General features: G+C 69.7%; 3 protein-coding genes across 3 annotated transcripts in view; 2 read left to right on the top strand and 1 right to left on the bottom strand.

Annotated features, from left to right (window-relative positions):
• ESYT1 (extended synaptotagmin 1) overlaps positions 1-5155 on the top strand; it is a 17520-nt gene extending 12365 nt beyond the window's left edge. Inside the window, 10 exon segments of the mRNA XM_063358942.1 lie at positions 6-51; positions 151-237; positions 350-391; positions 393-497; positions 580-722; positions 1618-1716; positions 3493-3624; positions 3721-3826; positions 4824-4873; positions 5036-5155. Of these exon segments, the coding sequence (XP_063215012.1) occupies positions 6-51; positions 151-237; positions 350-391; positions 393-497; positions 580-722; positions 1618-1716; positions 3493-3624; positions 3721-3826; positions 4824-4873; positions 5036-5069 (844 nt within the window). The 3' untranslated portion in view covers positions 5070-5155.
• Positions 5156-7696: 2541 nt separating this feature from the next.
• Positions 7697-11325, top strand: MYL6 (myosin light chain 6). Its single transcript, XM_063359034.1, is given in 7 exon segments — positions 7697-7760; positions 7935-7962; positions 8852-8976; positions 8978-8996; positions 9098-9271; positions 10488-10565; positions 11264-11325. Coding segments are annotated over 7 exon segments (456 nt in total). The 5' UTR covers positions 7697-7757; the 3' UTR covers positions 11293-11325.
• A 587-nt stretch (positions 11326-11912) lies between these two features.
• Positions 11913-22400, bottom strand: SMARCC2 (SWI/SNF related, matrix associated, actin dependent regulator of chromatin subfamily c member 2). Its single transcript, XM_063359162.1, is given in 30 exon segments — positions 11913-12116; positions 12408-12779; positions 12900-13068; positions 13070-13228; positions 13332-13466; positions 13599-13765; positions 13871-14000; positions 14092-14156; positions 14260-14421; positions 15822-16080; positions 16160-16222; positions 16294-16413; positions 16643-16735; positions 16867-17020; positions 17140-17253; positions 17348-17419; positions 17497-17627; positions 17906-17943; positions 18040-18099; positions 18214-18338; positions 18455-18570; positions 18679-18810; positions 18899-18974; positions 19108-19177; positions 19332-19401; positions 19506-19598; positions 19682-19763; positions 20080-20165; positions 21956-22075; positions 22234-22400. Coding segments are annotated over 30 exon segments (3621 nt in total). The 5' UTR covers positions 22345-22400; the 3' UTR covers positions 11913-12039.
• Positions 22401-22443: the final 43 nt, after the last annotated feature.

Genomic DNA, 22443 nt, shown 5'->3' on the forward strand with positions numbered 1-22443 from the left:
CCTGCTGCCTTCGCCAGCCTGGCCGTGCGTGACGTCTCCGTCAAGACCAAGGTACGACGCAGTGGGGGGCCGGGGGGGCCGGGGGGGGATGAGACGGGGGTGTGTGTGTGCAGGGGGGGGGGTGTCTCTCACCCGCTCTCCCGCCCCCAGACCTGCGCCCCGACGGCCGAGCCCGTGTGGGACGAAGGCTTCTCCTTCCTCATCAAGCGGCCGCACGTGGAGTCGCTGGAGCTGCAGGTCTCGGTCCCATCCCGCTGCCGGAGGCGGAGGGGGGGGGGGGTCCTCCCGTCCCCTCACCCGGGGGTGGGGGGGGTCCCATGGCGGGGTGCTGAGCCCCCTGTGCCCGCAGGTGAAGGAGGAGGGGGGGGCAGCCCCTGGGGGCCCTCAGCCTGCCCCTGCCCCAGCTCCTGGCCTCCGAGGGGCTGGCGCTGGACGGATGGTTCCCGCTGGCCGGGGGGGGGCCCGGCAGCCAGATCCTGCTGCGGGCACAGCTGGGGGTGAGTGAGGGGATAGTGGGGGGGGGGGGGGGGGGGGCGGGGGCAGAGACCCCCTCTCATCCCCCCCTGCCCCCCCCCCCAGGTGCTGGTGTCGCAGCAGGCGGAGGCGGGGGCCGGCGGCGTGTCCCCGGCTGGGGGGGACGCTGCCCCCCAGCCCGCCGAGGCGCCGGGGGAGGAGGAGTGTGGGGCTGGGGGGCTGCGCCAGCGCCTGCCCCCGCCCGATAGGTAGGGCTGGGGGGGTGCGAACCCCCCTCCTTCCCCTCCCCCCGGGAGCATCCAGCCCCCCCCCCCCCCCCCCCTCCCGCGTCTGCTCTGGTTGCAAACCCCCAGCCAGGGCAGGGGGGGCCGGGGGGCAGGGTGGGAGTCGGGGGGGGTGCGGTGGGGCTGGAGTTTCCCGGGGGGGCAGGATGGGGGTCTGGGGGTGTGTGTGGGGCTGGGGGTTGCTGGGGGTTCCTGGGAGGCAGGAGGGGGGTCCGGGGGGCTCCAGGCTGGGAGTGAGCCCCCCCTCCCCTGGGGAGCTGGGGGGGAGTGATGTGGGATGGGGCCTGGGGCGGGGGGGGGGGGCTGGGGGGTCCTAGAGGCCACGATGGGGCTCAGGGGTGGGGAGGTCCTGGGGGATTGAGGGTCTGGGGGGGGGCACAACGGGGCTGGGGGGCAGGATGGGGGTGGTCCTGGGGGGTGGGGGGTCAGGATGGGTGGTCCTGGGGGGTACAATGGGGCTGGGGGGGGGGGGGTCCTGGGGGGGCACGATAGCAGGTCCTGGGGAGTACAATGGGGCTGGGGGGGGTCCTGGGGGGGCAGGAGGGGGGTACGGTAGGGCCAGGGGCCCCTGGGGGGCAGGATGGGTGTCTGGGGGGGGGGGGTATGACGGGGCTGGGGATTGCTGGGGGTTCCTGGGGGGCAGGAGGGGGGGTCTGGGGGTGGGGGGGGGGGGTCCAATGGGGCCGGGGGGTTCCCGGGGGGCAGGAGAGGGGTCTGGGAGGAGGGGTCCAATGGGGATGGGGGGGTAGGATTGGGGGTCCTGGGGGGGGTACGGTGGGGCTGTGGCTTCCTGGGGTGCAGGATGGGGGTCTGGGGATGGGGGGGGGGGGGGGGGTCACTGACCCACTGCCCCCCGCAGCCGCCCGGAGCCGGTGGAGGGTCCCCTGGGCCGGCTGCAGCTGACGCTCTGGTACCACGGGGCCGAGCACAAGCTGGTGGCCATCGTCCACGCCTGCAGGTGAGCCCCCCCGCCCCCCCACCCCCCCCCCCAAACCCCGGGGTGAGGGGGGGGCCGGGGGGGGGGTGGGGGTCCCAGCCCCGACACCCCCCCGCCCAAGGAAGCTGAGGCCAGTGTCGAAGGAGCTGCCCGACCCCCCCACCCCCTACATCACCCCCCAGTCCCCTCTGAGCCCGCCCCCCACGGACCCCTCTGAGCCCCCCAGACTCCTTTGAGCATCCCCCAACCCCCCCCCTGAGTCCCCCCCCAAACCCCCCCAGACCACCCTCCCGGACCCCTCTGATCCCCCCAGATCCCCCAAAGCCCACCAAACCCCCCCAGACCCCTCTGAGCCACCCCCAAAACCCCCCAGATCTCCCACTCGGACACTTCTGACCCCCCCCCAGACACCCCCAACCCTCCCCCAACCCCCCCCCAGACCCCTCTGAGCCCCCCCCGCCTCAAATTCCCCCAGACCCCCCCGGACCCCTCTGAGCCCCCTCAAACCTCCCCCAGACACCCCCCCGAGTTCCCCCCAAACCCCCCAGACCTCCCTCCCGGACCCCTCTGATCCCCCCAGACCCCCCCCAAAGCCCCCCAAACCCTTCTGAGCTCCCCAAACCGCCCCTATACCCCCCCGAGTTCCCCTCAAACCCGCCCCCCCAGACCTCCCCCTCGGATACCTCTGACCCCCCCTGCCCAGACACCCCCAACCCTCCCCCAACCCCCCCCCCCCGACCCCTCTGACACCCCCCCCAAAACCCTCCAGACCCCCCCCGAGTGCCCCCTAAAACCCCCCCCAGACCTCCCCCTCGGACACCTCTGAGGCCCCCCAGACCCCCCCAAACCCTCCAGACACCCCCGAGTGCCCCCTAAACCCCCCCCAGACCTCCCCCTCGGACACCTCTGACCCCCCCCCAGACCCCCCCGAGTCCCCCCTAAACCCCCCCCAGACCTCCCCCTCGGACACCTCTGACCCCCCCCCAGACCCCCCCGAGTCCCCCCTAAACCCCCCCCAGACCTCCCCCTCGGACACCTCTGACCCCCCCCAGACCCCCCCGAGTCCCCCCTAAACCCCCCCCAGACCTCCCCCTCGGACACCTCTGACCCCCCCCAAACCCCCCAGACCCCCCCGAGTCCCCCCTAAACCCCCCCAGACCTCCCCCTCGGACACCTCTGACCCCCCCCCCTAAACCCCCCCCAGACCTTCCCCTCAGACACCTCTGACCCCCCCCCAGACCCCCCCGAGTCCCCCTAAACCCCCCCCCAGACCTCCCCCTCGGACACCTCTGACCCCCCCCCCCCCAGACCCCCCCGAGTCCCCCCTAAACCCCCCCCCCAGACCTCCCCCTCGGACACCTCTGACCCCCCCCCCCCCAGACCCCCCCGAGTCCCCCCTAAACCCCCCCCCAGACCTCCCCCTCGGACACCTCTGACCACCCCCAAACCCCCCAGACCCCCCCGAGTCCCCCCTAAACCCCCCCCAGACCTCCCCCTCGGACACCTCTGACCCCCCCAAACCCCCCAGACCCCCCCGAGTCCCCCTAAACCCCCCCCCAGACCTCCCCCTCGGACACCTCTGACCCCCCCCCCCCAGACCTCCCCCTTGGACACCTCTGACCCCCCCCCCCCAGACCCCCCCGAGTCCCCCCTAAACCCCCCCCAGACCTCCCCCTCGGACACCTCTGACCCTCCCAGACTCCCCCAAACCCGCCCCCTCCCCCCCCACCAGACCTCCCCAGACACCCCCCCCACCACCCCCACGCTGAACCCTGTGTGTCTCCCCCCCCTCCAAAGGAAGCTGAGGCCGGTGTCGAAGGAGCCCCCCGACCCCTACGTGTCCCTGGTGCTGCTGCCCGACCGCAGCCGCGGCTCCAAGAGGAAGACGAGCGTGCAGAGGAAGACCCTCAACCCCGACTTCAACGAGAGGTGGGGGGGGGGGGGAGGTGGGGGAGGTGGTTGGGGGTCGGGGGGGGTGTCGAGAGCCTGCCCAGCGTGGGCTGCAGCGGGCCGGTGTCCCCCCAGGTTCGAGTGGGACGTGTCCCTGGAGGAAGCTTCGCGGCGCAAGTTGGAAGCTCACGTCAAATCCAGCCCGTCCTTCATGGCGCGGGAGAAGGAGGCGCTGGGGAAGGTGGGGGGGGGGTCTGGGGGGGGGGGGGGGTCTGGGGGGGGTGGGTCTGGTGGGGGGGGGTCGGGGGGGGGGGTCGGGGGGCTCAAAGGGGTCCGGGGGCGTGGGGTCTGGGGGGTATGGGCTTTAGGGGGTAGGTCCGGGAGGGGGTCTTGAAGGGGTTTGAGGGGGGCTCAGAGTGGTCCGGGGGGGTGGGGTGGTTTTGGGGGGGGGTCAGAGGGGAACGTGTGTGTGTGTGTGTGTGTGTGTGTGTGTGTCTGGGGGGGGTGTTGGGGGGGAGGTCCGGGAGGGGCTCTGAAGGGGTTTGGGGGGGGGGGGGGGGTCTGGGGCGGGGGGGCTCAGAGTGCTCCGGGGGGGAGGGTCTGGGGGGGTTTGGGGAGGGGGGATGTGTCCTGGGGGGGGTGGGGGGGTGAGGTCCGGGAGGGGCTCTGAAGGTGTTTGAGGGGGGCTCAGAGTGGTCCGGGGTGGGGTTCAGAGGGGAACGGGGGGGGGGGGGGGAGGGTTTGGGGGGGGGGTGTCTTTGGGGGGGGGGTTGGGGGGGGGGTGTCTTTGGGGGGGGGGTTGGGGGGGAGGTCCGGGAGGGGCTCTGAAGGGGTTTGAGGGGGGCTCAGACGGGTCTGGCGGGGGGGGGTTCAGAGGGGGACCGGGGGGGTGGTCTGGGTCTGGGGGGGTTATGGGGAGCAGCTCAGAGGGGTTTGGTGGGGCTCAGGGTGGTCCGGGGTGGTGTCTGGGGGGGTGGTTGGGGGGGGCTTAAAGGGGTCCGGGGGGGTGTGTGTCTGGGGGGGGGGGCTCAGAGGGGTCTGGAGCGGGGGGGTGCTGAAGGGGTTTGCAGGGGCTCAAAGGGGTCTGGGGGTGGGAGTCTGGGGGGGGTCTAGGAGGGGGTCTGAGGGGGTTTGGGGGGGCTTAAAGGGGTTCGCGGGGGGTTTGGGGGGGCTCAGAGGGGTGCGGGGGAAGGGTGTGGGTCGGGGGGGGGCCCCTCTGAGCCTTTGCTCTCCCCCAGCTCCATCTGGACTTGGCGCAGGTGGATCTGGCCGAGGGGGGGGCCCACTGGTGAGTGGGGGCCGGGTTGGGGGGGGGGGATCGGGGACGGGGGGGGTCTCTCACGTCTCGGGGAGCTCCCAGTGGGTCTCTCTGGGGTGGGGGGACTTTGTGCCCGTCCCCTCCCTCTCCCCCCCCCCCGAGACCTTTCACCTCTCTGCACCCCCCCCCCAGGTACGACCTGCAGGAGGAGCGGAGCAGCCCCTAGAGCTGGGGCCCCCCCCGGACCCCATCGTGCCTGGGGCAGTAGGAGGGTGGGGAGGGGGGGGACAGGCCCCCCCCCCCCCCCCCGGGCTCCTCCCACTGCCCCCCCCTCGCCCCCCCGCCTCGCCACTGACCAAAGACATGCGGGGGGGGGGGGGGGGGGGGCTCCCCCCCTGCACCCCCGCAGACTGTTACGTACCTCGTGCCTTTCGCCCACCCAGGAGCCCACCCCCCCTCACGCCAGAGCCGGGGGGGCACCGTCCTGGGCTTGTGCCCCCCCCCCCCCCCCCCCCACACACACACACTTCCCCCCCCCCGGGGAGACGCTTTGGTTAGAGCCGCTGCCACCGCCACCGCCGTGCCACCGCCGTGCCCCCCCCGCGCTGCCTTCCTGGGGCTGCGTCCCCAGGTGTCGTCCCCCCCCCCCAGCGCTAATAAAGGAGGGAGGAGACAGCGGCGGCTCCGTGTGGTCCGGGGGGGGGGGGGGCGGGGGGACTTGGGGTGTCCCCACCCCCCTCCCGTGTGAGGTGTCACTCCCTCCGTGTGACGTAGGCCCACGGGCATCCCCCATGGGTGCCCCGCGTGGGGTGTGTCCCCCCCCACCCCACCCCGTGTCCCTACTGGGGTGTCCCCCTGCCCACCCCGAGGTGTCCCCATCGCAGTGTCCCTGGTGGGATGCCACCCACGGGGTATGGCCATCATGGTGTCCCCACCTTGGTGTCCCCATCACGGTGTCCCTGGTGGGATGGCACCCATGGGGGTATGGCCATCATGGTGTCCCCACCTTGGTGTCCCCATCACGGTGTCCCTGGTGTGATACCACCCATGGGGTAATGGTCATCATGGTGTCCCCACCATCATGTCCCCATCACGGTGTCCCTGGTGTGATACCACCCATGGGGTATGGTCATCATGGTGTCCCCACCATCATGTTCCCATTGTGGTGTCCCTGGTGGGATGGCACCCACGGGGTATGGCCATCATGGTGTCCCCACCTTGGTGTCCCCATCACGGTGTCCCTGGTGGGATGGCACCCATGGGGTATGGTCATCATGGTGTCCCCACCTTGGTGTCCCCATCACGGTGTCCCTGGTGGGATGGCACCCACGGGGTATGGCCATCATGGTGTCCCCACCTTGGTGTCCCCATCACGGTGTCCCTGGTGGGATGGCACCCACGGGGTATGGCCATCATGGTGTCCCCACCTTGGTGTCCCCATCACGGTGTCCCTGGTGGGATGGCACCCATGGGGTATGGTCATCATGGTGTCCCCACCTTGGTGTCCCCATCACGGTGTCCCTGGTGGGATGGCACCCACGGGGTCATGGTCATCATAGTGTCCCCCACCGTGGTGTCCCCATCACGGTGTCCCTGGTGGGATGGCACCCACGGGGTATTGTCATCATGGTGTCCCCATCGCGGTCTCCCTGGTGTGATACCACCCATGGGGTATGGTCATTGTGGTGTCCCCACCGTGGTGTCCCCACCGTGGTGTCCCCATCACAGTGTCCCTGGTGGGATGGCACCCACGGGGTATGGCCATCATGGTGTCCCCACCTTGGTGTCCCCATCACGGTGTCCCTGGTGGGATGGCACCCACGGGGTATGGTCATCATGGTGTCCCCACCTTGGTGTCCCCATCACGGTGTCCCTGGTGGGATGCTACCCACGGGGTATTGTCATCATGGTGTCCCCATCGCGGTCTCCCTGGTGTGATACCACCCATGGGGTATGGTCATTGTGGTGTCCCCACCGTGGTGTCCCCATCACGGTGTCCCTGGTGGGATGGCACCCATGGGGTATGGTCATCATAGTGTCCCCACCGTGGTGTCCCTGTAGGGGTGCCACCCATGGGCTATGGTCTTTGGGGTGGGCAGATGTCCCTCCACCCAGGTGTTTCCCACTGAGGTGTCCCCCATGGGGTGCTGTCCCAGGATGCTCCCTACTGAGGTGTCCCTGAGGGGGGTCACCATTGGGTTGTCCCCCCATTGGGACATCCCTGGCGGGATGCCCCCCTCAGGGTATGGCCATCGTGGTGTCCCCGTCGAGGTGCTGTTCATGGGATGTGCTCCTTGGGGTGGCCACCCGTGGGACGGCCCTCGTTGGGGTGCCCTCGTCGTGGCGTCCCCACCGAGGTGTCCCCCACGGGGATGCTCCCTATTGTGGTGTCCCCAAGAGGCCACCATCGGGGTGTCCTGCACTGCAGTGTCCCCAGGGGGCGACCGTTGGGGTGTCCCCCGTGGGTGGGGGTGGCACTGGGGTGTCCCCCTTTGGGGTGCCCTCGTCGTGGCGTCCCCACCGAGGTGTCCCCCACGGGGATGCTCCCTATTGGGGTGTCCCCCATCGGGGTGTCCCCCCCATGGGAGGCCATCACCGGGCTGTCCCCCGTGGGGGCTGTCCCCCGTGGCGGTGCCCCCCCCCCCCCACCCGTGTCCCTGCTCCGTGCCCATCTATAGCCAAAAAATCCCCCCCGGGAGAAGGGGGCGTGGCCTCTTCGCTCCCCGCCCCGCCCCCCTCATGCATAATGCATGGCCCTAATTAGCGCGCGGTGACGCGGGCGGCGCGCGGCCAATGGGCGGGAGGTGACGCCGGGCGGTAGAAAGCGCCCGCCCGTTCCTTCCCCCCCCCCCCCCCCCCCTCCCCGCCCACCCCCGGCCCAGAGCGCGGAGCAGGAACGGGACCGGCCGCCGCCATGGTGGGGAACCGGGAACCGGGAACCGGGGGGAACCGGGGGGCGCGGGGGATGGGGATGGGGTGGGGGGGGGGGTTGGGGGGGAGCTCGGCGGGCACCGGGCGGTGCCGGTAGCGCAGTCCGGGAGGGGCCGGTGGCCGCTGACCGCCGCGTTTCTCCCCCCCCCCCCCCCCGCAGTGCGACTTCTCGGAGGAACAGACCGCGGGTGAGTCACCGGGAACGGGACCGGGACAATTTCCCCACCACCCCCCCGGCACCCCACCTCCATCACCCCCGGCACCGGCCCCGCCGCCCCCAGCGCTTCCTGCGCGGGCGGGGCCTCTCCCGGGGCAAAGTCCCGCCCGGGCGGGGCCGTTCTTGCCAGCCCCGGGGGGGGCGGGGGGGTTGGTGCGGGACAGGGGGGAACCGAGCTCTGGGGGGGCACCGGGGGATACGGGACCGGGGGCTTGGGGGGTGCGGGATCGGGATCGGGACCGGGGCGGTGGCGGCGGGGGGGGGGGGGGCGGGCCCCGCCTGCGTTATTTGCCCTTATATGGGCATAGCGTGGGGCCGGGCCGCGCATTCCTGCGGGGGGGGGACGGACCGTCCGGGTTCCCTGCGCCGCGGGGGGGGGGGGCGGAGCGGCCCGGACGCCTGGGTCCGCCGCGGGGTGGGGGGGGAGAGAAGCAGCATCATCCCGGGGGGCGTTTTGGGGGGGAGCAGCAGCAGCAGCATCCCGCGGGGGGGTTTTGCGGGGGGAGCAGCAGCAGCATCATCCCGGTGGGGGGGGTGCCCCGACCTCCATCCCGGCCGGCGTCGGGTTCCGCCGGGAAACCGGATCCCGCCCGTTAACGAAACCCGAGCTGGGGCCGGAGTTGTTGGGGGGGGGGGCGGGACACACAGGTAACGGGGTCCTCGAGGTGCGGGGGTGCCGGGGCGGGGGGGTGTGTGGGATCTCCCCGAGGTGCGGGGTCCGCAGGTGCGGGGTCCCTCGGGATGGGTTCCCTGGGGGCGGTGTGTGTGGGGGGGGGTGTCCCGGTGGTCCCGGCGCCTTGAAGCGGGGGGGGCGTTGCCGGTGCCTGATGCCGGGGGGGGGGACACACACAATCCGGCAGAGTTCAAGGAGGCGTTCCAGCTCTTCGACCGCACCGGGGACGGGAAGATCCTGTACAGCCAGTGCGGGGACGTGATGCGGGCGCTGGGGCAGAACCCCACCAACGCCGAGGTCATGAAGGTGCTGGGGCAACCCCAAGAGCGATGGTGAGTGCGTGTCTCTGTGTGTGTGGGTGTGGGGGGGTCAATCCTCACCCTCACCCCCCCCCAAGTCTCCCCAGACCCCCCCACGGTCCCTCTCCCCGCAGAGATGAACCTGAAGACGCTGAACTTCGAGCAGTTCCTGCCCATGATGCAGACCATCGCCAAGAACAAGGACCAGGGCTGCTTCGAGGACTACGTGGAGGGGCTGCGGGTCTTCGACAAGGAGGGCAACGGCACCGTCATGGGGGCCGAGATCCGCCACGTCCTCGTCACCCTGGGTGAGCGTCACGCTCCCCCTCCCCCGGGGTCCCCAAATCCCCACGAGCCTCAGCGACACCCCCCCCCAGCCATCCCTGAGGACCCCCAAAGCGCGAGCAGCCCCAGGGACACCACGAGCTCCTGGCCATCATGGTGTCCCCACTGTAGTGTCCCCATCGCGGTGTCCCTGGTGGGATGGCACCCACGGGGTATGGTCATTGCGGTGGCCCCATCGCAGTGTCCCTGGTGGGATGGCACCCATGGGGTATGGTCATCATGGTGTCCCCCATCGCGGTGTCCCTGGTGGGATGGCACCCATGGGGTATGGTCATTGCGGTGGCCCCATCGCGGTGTCCCTGGTGGGATGGCACCCACGGGGTATGGTCATCATGGTGTCCCCACTGTGGTGTCCCCCACCATGGTGTCCCTGTAGGGATGGCACCCATGGGATATGGTCATGGTGTCCCCACCGTGGTGTCCCTGGTGGGATGCCACCCGTGAGTTATGGTCATTGCGGTGTCCCCATCGCGGTGTTCCTGGTGGGATGGCACCCACGGGGTATGGTCATCATGGTGTCCCCCACTGTGGTGTCCCCACCATGGTGTCCCTGTAGGGATGGCACCCATGGGATATGGTCATGGTGTCCCCATCGCAGTGTCCCTGTAGGGATGGCACCCATGGGATATGGTCATGGTGTCCCCATCGCAGTGTCCCTGGTGGGATGCCACCCGTGAGTTATGGTCATCATGGTGTCCCCACTGTGGTGTCCCCACCATGGTGTCCCTGTAGGGATGGCACCCATGGGATATGGTCATGGTGTCCCCACCGTGGTGTCCCTGGTGGGATGCCACCCGTGAGTTATGGTCATTGTGGTGTCCCTGGTGGGACGGCACCCATGGGGTATGGTCGTCATGGTGTCCCCACTGTGGTGTCCCTGTAGGAATGGCCCCCACGGGTTATGGTCATGGTGTCCCCACCGTGGTGTCCCTGGTGGGATTGGCACCTGTGGGTTATGGTCATTGTGGTGTCCCCATCATGGTGTCCCCACTGTGGTGTCCCTGGTGGGATTGGCACCCATGGGGTATGGTCATTGTGGTGTCCCCACTGTGGTGTCCCTGGTCCCCCCTGGGGTCCTCACCAGCCCCCGAAGGCCCACGAGCCCAAGGGGACCCCTGGTGTGTCCCATCCCCCCCCCCCCGTCCCCACGGCCCCGGGGTGACACGGGGTGTCCCGCAGGCGAGAAGATGACGGAGGAGGAGGTGGAGCAGCTGGTGGCCGGGCACGAGGACAGCAACGGCTGCATCAACTACGAAGGTGAGGGCTGGGGGTCCCGGGGGGGCGGTGGTGGTGGGGGATGTGTGTGTGTGTCCTGGGGGGGGGGTCACGAGGGGGTGTGGGGGTCCCCGGGGGGGGCTCAGCCGCGGCCCCGCTCCCTCCCTGACCATCATGTCTCCTTCCTTCCCCCCAGCGTTTGTGAGACACATCTTGTCAGGGTGACGCCGCAGGGGTACGACTCCCCCCGCTCCCCCCTCCCAAACAACCCCCCCCCTCCCCCCCGCCAAGTTACTTTACAATTTAATATTTTTTTTTCCTTCCTTTTTTTTTTCCGTGGTGTCTTTTTTTTTTTTTAAATTTAAAAAAAAAAAAAGCCAAAAAAAAAAAAAAAAAGGCCGCCTGGTGTTTGCGCTCTCGCCCTTGGTGCAGCCGCCCCCCCTCCAGCCCCCTCCCCCCCCCCGCATGCCCCTCTGCATGGAGCCCCCCCCCCCAACCCATGCGTGCTGGGGCCGGGGGTGCTGGTGTTTGGGGGGGGGGCCAGTGTAACCCCCCCCCCCGCCATGGAGCTGCAGCGACGCCGTGTCCCCCCCCCCCCGCCGCGCTCTTCAGCCCTTTGACTTTGGTTTTCCTGCCTCTCTCGGGGACGAGGGCTGGGGGGCCGGGGGGGGGGCCGCAGACCACCCCCCCCACACACCACCCCCCCCCCTCACCCCGCTCTCCCCCTTTTCTCTCCGCAGAGCTCGTCCGGATGGTGCTGAGCGGTTGAAGACCCCTCCTGTCATTGCGTCTCCCCCACCCCCCCCCCCCAAAAAAAACCCCAAACAAATCACTGGGTTTTGTGCCTTTTCCCTCATTTTCCTGCTACCACCATGCAGCTTCCCCCCCCCCCCCACCTCCCCACCGTCATCCCCCTTCCCCCCCCCCCCCCCCCCCAGCCCCACCGGCTAAATTATTGCTCCACGGTATCAAATAAAGTGGCGGAAAAGTGACACTGCGTTGGTGACCCTCTGTTTTGTCCATCGTCCACCCCCCCCCCCCCGCTCCCCCCCCCCCCCCGGCCATTAGCCCCCGCCCCCGCCAGACCCTGGACCATGAGGCCGTTTCTTCCCGCCCCGGGGACTTGGAATTTTATTTTTGTTGGTTTTTTTAAAAAAAAACAAAAACAAAACAAAAAAAAAGGGGGGGGACAACTGAGAAGGGGAAGGAGGGTTTGGGGAGGGGGGGGGAATGCCCATCTGCCAGGTGGGATTGGAGCTGTCTCATAAATAGCCGGGGGGGGAGCAGGGTCCCCGGCCCGCCCGGGGAGACCAACACTTAAATAAAATGCGGGACAATCATAAAAAAATACCAAAGCTGGGGGTGGGGGGCAAGGGGGGGAGGGGGAGGTCCTTTGGGGGTGCTTTGTGGGGGCGGGAGGGGCCGGTCTCCCCGGGCCGGCGGCAGCGGCAGGTTTTGGGGGGGGGGTGGGGGGGTGGATGGAGGGGCCGCGGCATCCTCGTCCCCGGCGGGGGGCTCACTGCGTGGGGGGGACGGGGGTGGCCGTGCTGGGGCTGGGCGCGATGGGGTCCGTCTGCAAGGGGGCGCCTTGGTCTGTGGCGAGAGAAAAAGAAAGAAAAAGGGAGGGGAGGGGGGGGAGCGGCGGGTCACATCTGGGGGGGGCAAGGGGGTGCGCAAGCACCTCTTGCCCCACAGCTCCCATGAAGGTTGAGCCCCCACCTCCCCGGCCCCCCAGCTCCATGCCCGCGAGTGCCCAGTGGGTGTCTCCCCCCAGCCCCGCACCCCCAGCCCAAACGCCCACAAGCGGGTTCCCCCCCCCCCCTCACGGTGGGTCCCCCGTCTCTCCCCGCCCCCCCCCCCCCAGGCCCCCCCCTCATGTCTCACCTGCGAGCAGGCCGGGGTTGGGAAGGAGGCTTCCCTGCACGGCGGCCACGATGGCGGGGCTGTGCGCGGCGGCCGAGCCCCCCGCGAGGTGCGGCAGGGCCAGGCCAGGTGGGTGGGCGGGGGGGGGCACCCCCCCGGACGGCATGCTGCTGGCGAGGGCCCCATGCAGCGGGAGGGCGGGCGGGTTAGCGGGGAAGGTGGCGCCGAGGGGTTCGGCGGGGGGGTTAGCCATGCTAAATGGAATGGCGGATGGAGGCAATCCGAAGGGCAAGGCCGCGGGGGCATTACCGGGCACGGCGGGGTGGCCGCTGCCACCGAGGCTCCCCGCCAGGCTCTGGGACGGCGGCTGCTGCCCGGGGAACGGCGCCGGGGCTGCGGAGAGAAACGGGGAGAGGGGTGTCAGCGCGGAAACACACACCCACACCACCCCCCACCCCCGCCCCGGCCTCCGCCCCCCCCACCCCAAAAACCCACCCAGCCCTTGGCACCCACCGTGCGGGACGGCGGGGGCGCCCGGCGGCGGGGGCGGCTGCGGCGGGGGGGCCCCGGGCAGCGGCTGCCCCACGGGCTCGGCGGGGGCCACCATGGCGGGGGCGGGCGGCGCGGCCAGCGGGTGGGCGGCGGGGGCCAGGGGGGGCACCGGCGGCGGCGGCGGCGGCGGGCAGGGGTTGGGCCCCCGGGGGCAGCGGGGGCGGCTGCTGCTGCTGCTGCTGCTGGAGGTGCTGGAAGTGCTGCTGGCGGGCGCGCATCTCCGCGTACTTCAGCTGCTCCATGTGGAAGGCCTGACGGTCCGCCAGCAGCTGCTGCCGCTGGTACTCCAGCTGCAGGGGGGGGGGGTTACAGGGGTCGGGGGGGATGCTAAAGGCAGGGGGAAGCATCCCCCCGCCCCCCCCCCCCCCCGCCATCGCCACCACCGTCACTCACAGCCTCGCGCTCCCGGTCCATGATGGTCTCCAGCTCCTCGAAGTGCCGCAGTTTGATCTCCAGCTTCTTCATCTGCGTCTCCACCAGCAGAGCCACCAGCGACTTGATCTTACGCTCCTCCACGGCTGCCAAATGCTGGGGGAGGCGGAGGGCGGGGGGGGCGGAAACAAAGAGGGGCGTGTGTGTGTGGGGGGGGGGAGTCAGCACCCCCAACCTGGGCCGTACACACACACACCCCAGCCCCAAACTCCAGCCCCAGCCCCTCACCTTGGCCTTGACGGCGGCGGCAGCCAGGGCGGCGGCGGCGGCGGTGGAGAGGTTCCCCTCGCCGATGTCCCGCTCCACCTTGGCCTTGCGCTCGGCCTCGGGCTCCGGCGGCTCCTTGGGCGCCTCGTCCGGACCCTCCTTCCCCTCCTTCTCCTTCTCCGGCTCCCCTGCGGCAGGACGGGGGCGGGGGGGGGGCACCGTGTCAGCAGGACAGGGCCATGGTGGGGCTCAGCATGTCCCCCCCTCCCCAGCCCACCCGGGCCCCCCCTCACCTGCACCATCACCGTCACCCTTGTCGGCCTCCTTCTCGCCCTCCACCTCCTTCCCCTTCTCCTCCTCCTTCTTGGGTGTCTCCCCGGGCTTCTCCTTCGCCTCCTCCTCGGCAGCTCCATCCCGGGGCTCCTGGGGAGGGACCGGCCCCGCGGCCACTTGAGCCCCTGCACCAGCTGCGGCTCGCCCCCCCGCCATGCCCCCTCCCCACACCAGCCTCTACCTTCGCCTCCTTCTTCTCCTCGGCTGGCTGCGCCTCCGCCCGCGCCTCCTCTGTGCCGCTCTCCTCTGGGGACACAAGCGCGGGGGAGTCAGTCCCTGCTGCTGCTCGCCCCAGAACTGGCAAACTCATCACACGTACCCCCAGACACACACACCCCCCCCCCCATACCTATCCGCTCCGGCTCGTCGGAGGTGGTGCCGGCGATGCCGCTGCTCTCCAGCCCGAACGCAGGGTCGGCCTTGCCCGTCACCTTGGCCGCCTCCTCCACCTTGCGGACGTGGGCCTCCACCAGGGCCGTGGGCACCTCCTCCTTCATCTTGGAGAACTCCTCTGCAGGGCAGCGCATGGGCCCTCAGCAGGGACCCCCCCCCACACACACCCCTCGCAGCCAGCCCCGCTCCTCAGCACTGCGTGTCCCCCGGGGCGGGGCGGGGGGCTCGTCCCAGCCCCTCATCAGCCTCATCCTGTCTCCCCCCAGGACTTGTCCTGCCCCTCTCTGGGATGCCCTACAGGACCCATCCCATCGCCTCCCAAGAGTCATCCCGTTCCCCCCCAGAGGAATCTACATAGAACTCACTCGTCTCCCCCCAGGACTCATCCCTCTCCCCCCAGGCCTCATCCCATCCGCCCTGCGGGCTCGTCCCAGCTCCTCCTAAGACCCATCCTGTCTCCCTGCGGGACTCCCCGTAGGGCTCAGCCCTTCCCCCTATAGGACTTTTCCTGCCTCCCCCCAGGACTCATCCATCTCCCCGTAACAATCATGGAATGGTTTGGGTCGAAGGCACCTTTGAAGCCCACCCAGTGCCACCCCCTGCCCTGGGCAGGGCCACCTCCCACCAGCCCAGGTTGCTCCAAGCCCCGGCCAACCTGGCCTTGAACCCCTCCAGGGATGGGGCAGCCACAGCTTCTCTGGGCAACCTGGGCCAGGGGCTCACCACCCTCACAGCCAAGAATTTCTTCCCGATATCTCACCTAAATCTCCCCTCTTGCAGTGTAAAACCCTTCCCCCTCGTCCCATGGCTCCCCTCCCTGCTCCAGAGTCCCTCCCCAGCTTTCCTGGAGCCCCTTGAGGGACTGGAAGGGGCTGGAAGGTCTCCCCGGAGCCTTCTCTTCTCCAGGCTGACCCCCCCCAGCTCTCTCAGCCTGTCCCCACAGCAGAGGGGCTCCAGCCCTCCCAGCATCTCCGGGGCCTCCTCTGGCCCCGCTCCAACAGCTCCGTGTCCTTCTGATGGCCCCAGAGCCAGAGGCAGCGCTGCAGGGGGGGGCAGAATCGCCCCCCTCACCCTGCTGCCCACGCTGCTGGGGCTGCAGCCCAGGATGAGGGGGGTTCTGGGCTGTGAGCGCACGTTGCCGGGGCACGGCCGGCTTCGTATCCACCAAGACTCCTTGTGGCTCCCTATGGAACTCCTCCACAGGACTCAACCTGTCTCCCCATAGAACTCATCCCATCTGCGTCTAGGACTCATCCTGTCTCTCCGTAAGAGCCATCCTGTCTCCCTGTAGGACTCCCTGTAGGACTCCGTGTAGGACTCGTTCCCATCTTCCTGCATGACTTGTCCCGTCTCCCGACAGAACCCACCTTGTCTTGTCTCCCCATAGGACCCATCCATCTCCCCATAAGACTCGTCTTGTCTCCCTATAGAACTCCCTATAGGACTCGTCCCTCTCCCCATAGGCTCCATCCCCCCAGGACTCAGCCAGGGCCCCCCCCAGGCCGGACCCCGCGTTACCCAGAGCCGACTTGGCGGCGGCGGAAGCGACGCGGGGGTCGACGACGGAGGCCAGGAAGGCGACGGTGCTCATGACGGGGTTGCCGGACTGGCTGAAGGGGATGGGCTGGTAGGCCAGCGGCCCCAGGGACGCCTCCGAGTCCTCCAGGTAGGGGTCCTCGATGGGCAGCCGCAGGAAGTGCAGGATGCACTCGTCCTGCGTCCGGCTGCCCACGTGCTCCGACACCTTGTTCCAGTCGTCCTTGTACATCTCCAGGGCCTGCGGGATGGAGCCAGGGGAGCGTCAACGGGGTCTGGCGGCCCCGTTTCCCCCTCCTTCCCCGTGGACCCCCGCTCACCTCCAGCAGCAGCAGCGTCTCCTGCTCCGTCCACTCCCGCGTGGCGCTGGCGGCGGCTTTGCTCTGCGTGGGGGAAGAGAGGGGTGAGCGGCGGCGGGCAGGGGGGAACGAGGACAGGGACGGTGGGCGCCCACCTTGGAGGGGACGTTCTTCTTGGTGTACATGTCCGTGCGGAGGCCAAAGTTCTGCATGTCGGCTGGCTTCTCCTTGCTCTTGTCGGGGAAGTTCAGCATCTGCTGCGAGGCCGAGGTCTGCTGCCAGGGGAGGAGAGGGGACGCTGGGGACGCAGCCACGGGGGACAGGCCGCCAGGACGCCGGTCTCCCCCGCCCCATCCCAGAGAAGCTTTCGTGCCCCATCTCGTCACGGTGTCCCCCCCGCGTCCCTGCTCCCCGGGGCAGGGCGGCATGCGGGGCGCGAGGGGGAGGAGGGAAGGAGCCTTCCTCGGCCAGCGGCGGGGCGACGGACCCCAAGGAGCCGCCTACCAGCTCCGGCTTCCCCTTCACCGTCTCGGTGACGAGGTCTTCGATCTCTTTGCTCTTGCGGCCCGTCTTGGCGTCGCCGTCGCTCTGCCGGCCCTGAGGCACGGATCGAAGCTGTGCGATCCCCCCACCCCCCCGCCCCACCCCGCGCCCGGCCCCCTCGGGGACCGGGGGAAGGCAGAGGGGGGACGCGGCTGGGCGAAGAGCGGCCGCCCCCGCGCACCCACCTGGGGCGTCTTGGGCTGCAGCGGCACCAGCCCCGAGGGGGTATCGGCCAGGACGTGGAAGTGGGAGGTCGGCGGGGGGCCCATGGGGGTGGGCCGGCTCTCGGCGTCCACCTGGTAGTTGATGAGGCCCCATTGCTCCAGGAAAGCGTGGACCCTGCGGAGAGTCGGGGCTCAGACCCCACCGGTCCCTCTGCCAGCGCCAGGGTGACAAACCGCTGTCCCGCCCCCCCCCCCGCCCCCCGCCTCAACCAGCCCCGCTGGCGCCAGACCCACCGCATGATGGCACAGACGTCCCCGGCCAAGTTGCGGCGGCAGGCGGTGGAGGTCAGGTACTCCTGCGGGTTCAGCCGGTACGTGTCGATCATGAAGTTGCGGTAAGCCAGGTATCTGGGGAGAGGAGTGAGGCGTCAGCGCCGGCCGTGGCCCCGCCGGCACCAGGAGGGACGGGGAAGGGGGTAGAGGTTGGGGGGGTCAGTCTCACATTTCAGGGGTCTTGGATTTATTCTTGCCATTGAAGAACTCGGGCAGGGCTCGGCGCTCGATGGCGTGGACGCTGCAAGGCGAGACGCTTGGGGAGGGCCCAGCACGGCGTCCCCGGGGCACCGTCCCCCGTCCTCGGCTGTCCCATACCTGTTGTAGTCGAACCAGGCGGCGTAGCTGGGGATGATGATGTGGTGGGTCTGCTCTGTCACGTTGTCCTCGTGCAGGTCGGGGTTCTTGGCCTGCTCCCCCTTGCTCCCGGTGCCGTTCTCCTCCTCATCCTGACAGAGACCAGCACCACATGGGCAAGGGGGTCCTGAGCCCCCTTTTTGCACCCTTCCTCATCCTCACCAAGAGCGGGATGAGACCAATGGCGTACAGCAAAGCCACCTGCGGCCCCAGGGGCAAGGCGAAGGGCAAAAAGGGGCCTTTTTGTACCCAAAAGAGGGACAAGGACAGAGGGATAAAGAGGCAACCATCCAGCGCTGGTGACCCCCATGCTGGGGTGGGAACATCTACCCTGGAGGAGTGTTGAAGGAGGGATGGCCCCGGACCTCACCTTGCCGGCCGTCTCCATGCTCTCGTCCTCCTGCTCATCTGGAAGAGAGGAGAGCAGGGGCCGTTTGGGGGACTGCCAGGTCTGCGGTGCCGGGGGACCCTCCGCAGCACTCGGCCCCGGCGGCTCCGACTCACCCAGGTCCGTCATGGTGCCCCCCTTGACGGGCGCAGACTCCGAATCCTTCTTGGTGTTGACTGCAAGCGGAGGGAAGCGGCGCTGAGCACCCCGAGGACACGGCCCCCAGCCCAGCCTGAGCTCGTGACGGAGGGACCCCCACGGCGGGGAGCTGCCAGCCCCCCCACCCTGACCTGTCTTGGGCAGGGTGACCTCCTCCACGTTGGGGACCGGCGAGGGCTCGTCCATGTCCTTCGTCAGGTCCTCCTGCTCCTCCTCACGGTGCCCACGCTTGGATTTGTTGTAGGGGGTGGAGGGTCTGCAAAGGGAGAGACCCCCACGTCCCCGTCACCTCCGCACCCCAGGGCTGGACTCCCCCACCCCATCCCCTGCCCTGGATGCGACCCTGCTGCCCCCCCCCCAGCCCAGGCTCACCCCTTCTTCGCGTTCTTCTTCTTGGCCTCTGGGGTGGGCGAGGGGGAGGGCGAGCGCTTTCGCTTCTTGTAATTGCCCCCCTTCTTGTCCCGCCGGTCTGAGTCGGGGCTGTTCACCTGGTATGGGGGGGGGACAGGGGGGCGCTGGGTCCAACCGAGTGGGACAGCCAAGCAGAGACCCCCCATCGTCGCCTCCCCTCCATGGCTTTGCCACCCTGCTCTGACCTCATCCGTCAGCGTTTTGGCCGAGATCTTCTTCCTGCGGGCGACAGGGCTCTTCTCGTCCGTCACCTCGTAGTCCTCCTCGTTCATCCACTCGTTGAAGGTGTCCGTGTCCAGGATCCACTTGGCGTGGACCTGCCGGGCAGGCGTGGGGGCGCGTCAGGCAGCCAGCGGGCAGGGGAAGGGGCTGCAGCCACCGTCCCAGCCTGGGGGACCCCGTCACCTTCCGGGGCTTCTCCGGCGTCGGGGCGTCCTCCACGGAGGCCTCAATCTCACTGGCAGGGATCCAGGTGTCATAGCTGTGCGCGCAGAGGGACAGGGTGAGAGCAGCACCCGCAGCAGGGCGGGCACCCCGTGGGCACGGGGGGGGCTCCCTCAGGCTCCGGGCGCATCCCCACAGCCCACCCCCCGCCCTCCCCGGGGCCGCCTCACCTGTCTGGGTAGTAGCCCCAGTGCAGCAGGACCTGCTTGTCGCGCTTCATGACCGGCCGGACCCACTCCTCTGCGGGAGACACAGAGCGGGGACAGCGCTGAGCACGGACCCACCGTCCCACCGAGAGCCGCCCGTGACGCCGAGCGCGGCCCTGGCCCCCAACAACCCCCCCCACGGCGCATCGCCATGAGCTCAGAGCAAGGGGCTCCCCCCTTGCACCCACCTTCCTCCAGGTTCCCGGGGACGGGGCAGACGATGTGGGACGCGTTGCTCTTGTCCTCGGTCACCGTGCCCTGCGGGGAGAGCAGGGGAGTGGGTCCAGGGCTGAGTGCCAGGATGAGGCATTGGGTGCCCCCGGCCCCGGCCCCGTGCCCCCCACCCCGGCGCTGCCACCGACCTGATGCCTCTTGACGATGTCTTTCAGCTTGCTCAGCAGCTTGGGTTCAATCTCCTGGTGCAGAAAGATGTTGGGCCGGGCCAGGCAGTTGTTCTGGGGAAGGAGAGCAGAGCGGTGAGCGGGTGGGGGACAGGGCGGGGGGGTCCCGGAGCGGGGGCAGAGGCAGAACCTCTTACCTGCACCAGGGATTTCTCGATGGTCATGAACATCTCCACGTTGCGGTCCATCCGCGAGGGATTCTGGAAATCGAAACGCCGCCTTATTGGAAGAAAAGAGCGACTCTCATGAAAGCCACAGCTCAGGTCTCCTCGTCAGCATCCAAAGCCTGGGGGGGCAGGGGGCGGGGCGGGGGGGGGCGGGGCACACACCTAAACCCCATCAGGGGTCCCCGGTGAGGGGGGGACTTGCCCCAGCACCTGCTTGCTATGGAGGTGGGTGCCCTACAACCAGCCCACCCCCCATGCAGCTACCCCAGGGTGTTCCCACGGAGGGAACCCCCGCACCCCTGGCCCCCACCCCTGCCCCCTCCCGCTCCCAGGACCCCCAGCCCCGAGGGGTGCAGGCGGGCGCTCACCATCCTTGGTCGCTCTTGAATTTATAGGCCGCTGCCAGGATGTGGCACAGGGCTCCCCCCGCCTTGAAATCCAAGAAGCATTTTATCTGTAACAGGAGAAAAGGGGTTGGGGGGGCCGGGGGGCAGACGCGAGGGGTTGGCTGTGTCCCTGGTGCAGCAGGGGGCTGGGCAGGGTGCCATCCCTTCGTCCGGGTGCCGTCCCCTCGTCAGGGTGACATCCCCATGGCTGGGTGCCATCCCCTTGTTGGGGTGGCATCTCCTCATCGGCATGCCATCCCCTCGTCGGGGCGCCATCCCCTTTTCGGGGTGCCGTCCCCTCATCAGGGTGACATCCCCATGGCTGGGTGCCATCCCCTCGTCGGGGTGCCATCCCCTCATCAGGGTGCCATCCCTTCGTTGGGGTGCTGTCCCCTCGTCAGGGTGACATCCCCATGGCTGGGTGCCATCCCCTTGTTGGGGTGGCATCTCCTCATCGGGGTGCCATCCCCTTGTTGGGGTGCTGTCCCCTCATCAGGGTGACATCCCCATGGCTGGGTGCCATCCCCTCGTCGGGGTGCCATCCCCTCATCAGGGTGCCATCCCTTCGTCGGGGTGCTGTCCCCTCGTCAGGGTGACATCCCCATGGCTGGGTGCCATCCCCTTGTTGGGGTGGCATCTCCTCATCGGCATGCCATCCCCTCGTCGGGGTGCCATCCCCTTGTTGGGGTGCTGTCCCCTCATCAGGGTGACATCCCCATGGCTGGGTGCCATCCCCTCGTCGGGGTGCCATCCCCTTATCGGGGTGCCATCCCTTTGTCCAGGTGCCATCCCCTCATCAGGGTGCCATCCCCATGGCTGGGTGCCATCCCCTTGTTGGGGTGCCATCCCCTCGTTGGGGCGCTATCCCTTTGTCGGGGTGCCATCCCCCTGCTGGGGTGCCATCCCCTCGTCACGCTGCCATCCCCTCATTGGGGTGCCGTCCCCTCGTTGGAGTGCTGTCCCTCTGTCCGGGTGCCATCCCCATGGCTGGACGCCATCCCCTTGCTGGGGTGCCATCCTCCTGGGCTCTGTCCCTGAGTCGGGATGCAGTCCCTGCGGTGGTGGGGCACTGTCCCCAGTTGGGGACCCGTCCCTGTGTTGGGACACTGTCCCCAGGTCCACGGGTCGCTGTCCTGGGGTCCCTGGGGAGGTGTCCCCAGGTCCTTCGGGCGCTGTCTGTGGCTGGGGCCCTGTCCCATGTTGGGGCCCTGTCCCTGGTGGGACGCTGTCCCCTGGTCTTTGGGGCACAGACCCTGCTTGGGGGGCAGTTCCCAGCAGGCCAGTGCCCAGGTGTCACCGGGCACTGTCCCCAGGACACCGGGGCACTGTCCCTGACCCAGACACTGTCCCACATCGGGGCACTGTCTGGGGTCGGGCGCCGTCCCTCGGCCGGGCTGCTGTCCCCGGGTCACTGAGATGCTGAACCAGGTCACCGGGGCCTTGTCCCCGGGTCTTTGGGGGGCTGTCCCCGCTTGGGACCTTGTCCCTGGGTCATCAGGGCCTTGTCCCCGGGTCACTGGGACTCTGTCCCCACATCTTCGGGTGCTGCCCTTGCTCAGGGCCTTGTCCCCAGGTCTTTGGGGCCTTGTCCCCAGGTCTTTGGGGCATTGTCCCTGCTCGGCCTCGTCCCGAGGTCTTTGGGGCCTTGTCCCCAGGTCTTTGGGGCGCTGCCTCCGGGTCACCGGGGCCTTGTCCCTGGGCCATCGGGGGGCCGTCCCTGTGTCTTTGGGGCACCGTCCCCGCCTGGGGCCTTGTCCCCGGCTGTCTCTGGGCTGCGTCCCCCACCGGGGCGCAGCTCCCGGTGCCTGCCATGTCCCCGTCCCCGTGTGCCCGCGCCCCGGTGCCGGCGGGGGCTCACCGGCAGCTTGGTGAGGGGCGCGTTGCTGACGTGCTTGCCGAAGACCTCCTCCTGGAACTGCAGCAGCTGCACCACCAGGCTCGACAGCGACTTGTTGGTGGGGGGCTCGGCCTGGATGTACTGCGGGGGGGCGGGGAGGGGGGGGGGTTAGCGCTGCCGCCGGGGCCGGGCCCGAGTTGGGGGGGGGGGGCGGCGATGGCGGCGGCGGGGCCGTGACAGGCCGGGCCCGGCGGGGCGGGGGCTGGTGGCGGCGCCCCCCGCCCCCCGCCGCGGCCTACCTTCTTGTAGTTCTTGCCGAGCCAGAGGCGGACGTTGTCGAACTGGCTGACGGTGTCCGAGGCCTCGTAGTACTTGACGTTGGGGCCGCCGTCCTTCTTCCGCACCGCCATCTTCGAGCGGGCCGGGCCGCCTCCCGCCGCGCCGCGCCGCGCCCGCTCTACCGCCCCCTGCCGGCCCCGCCCCGCTTTCTCCCGCTCTACCGCCCCCTG

The sequence above is a fragment of the Chroicocephalus ridibundus genome, chromosome 24, assembly GCF_963924245.1.
Source record: "Chroicocephalus ridibundus chromosome 24, bChrRid1.1, whole genome shotgun sequence".
Taxonomy (NCBI): domain Eukaryota; kingdom Metazoa; phylum Chordata; class Aves; order Charadriiformes; family Laridae; genus Chroicocephalus; species Chroicocephalus ridibundus.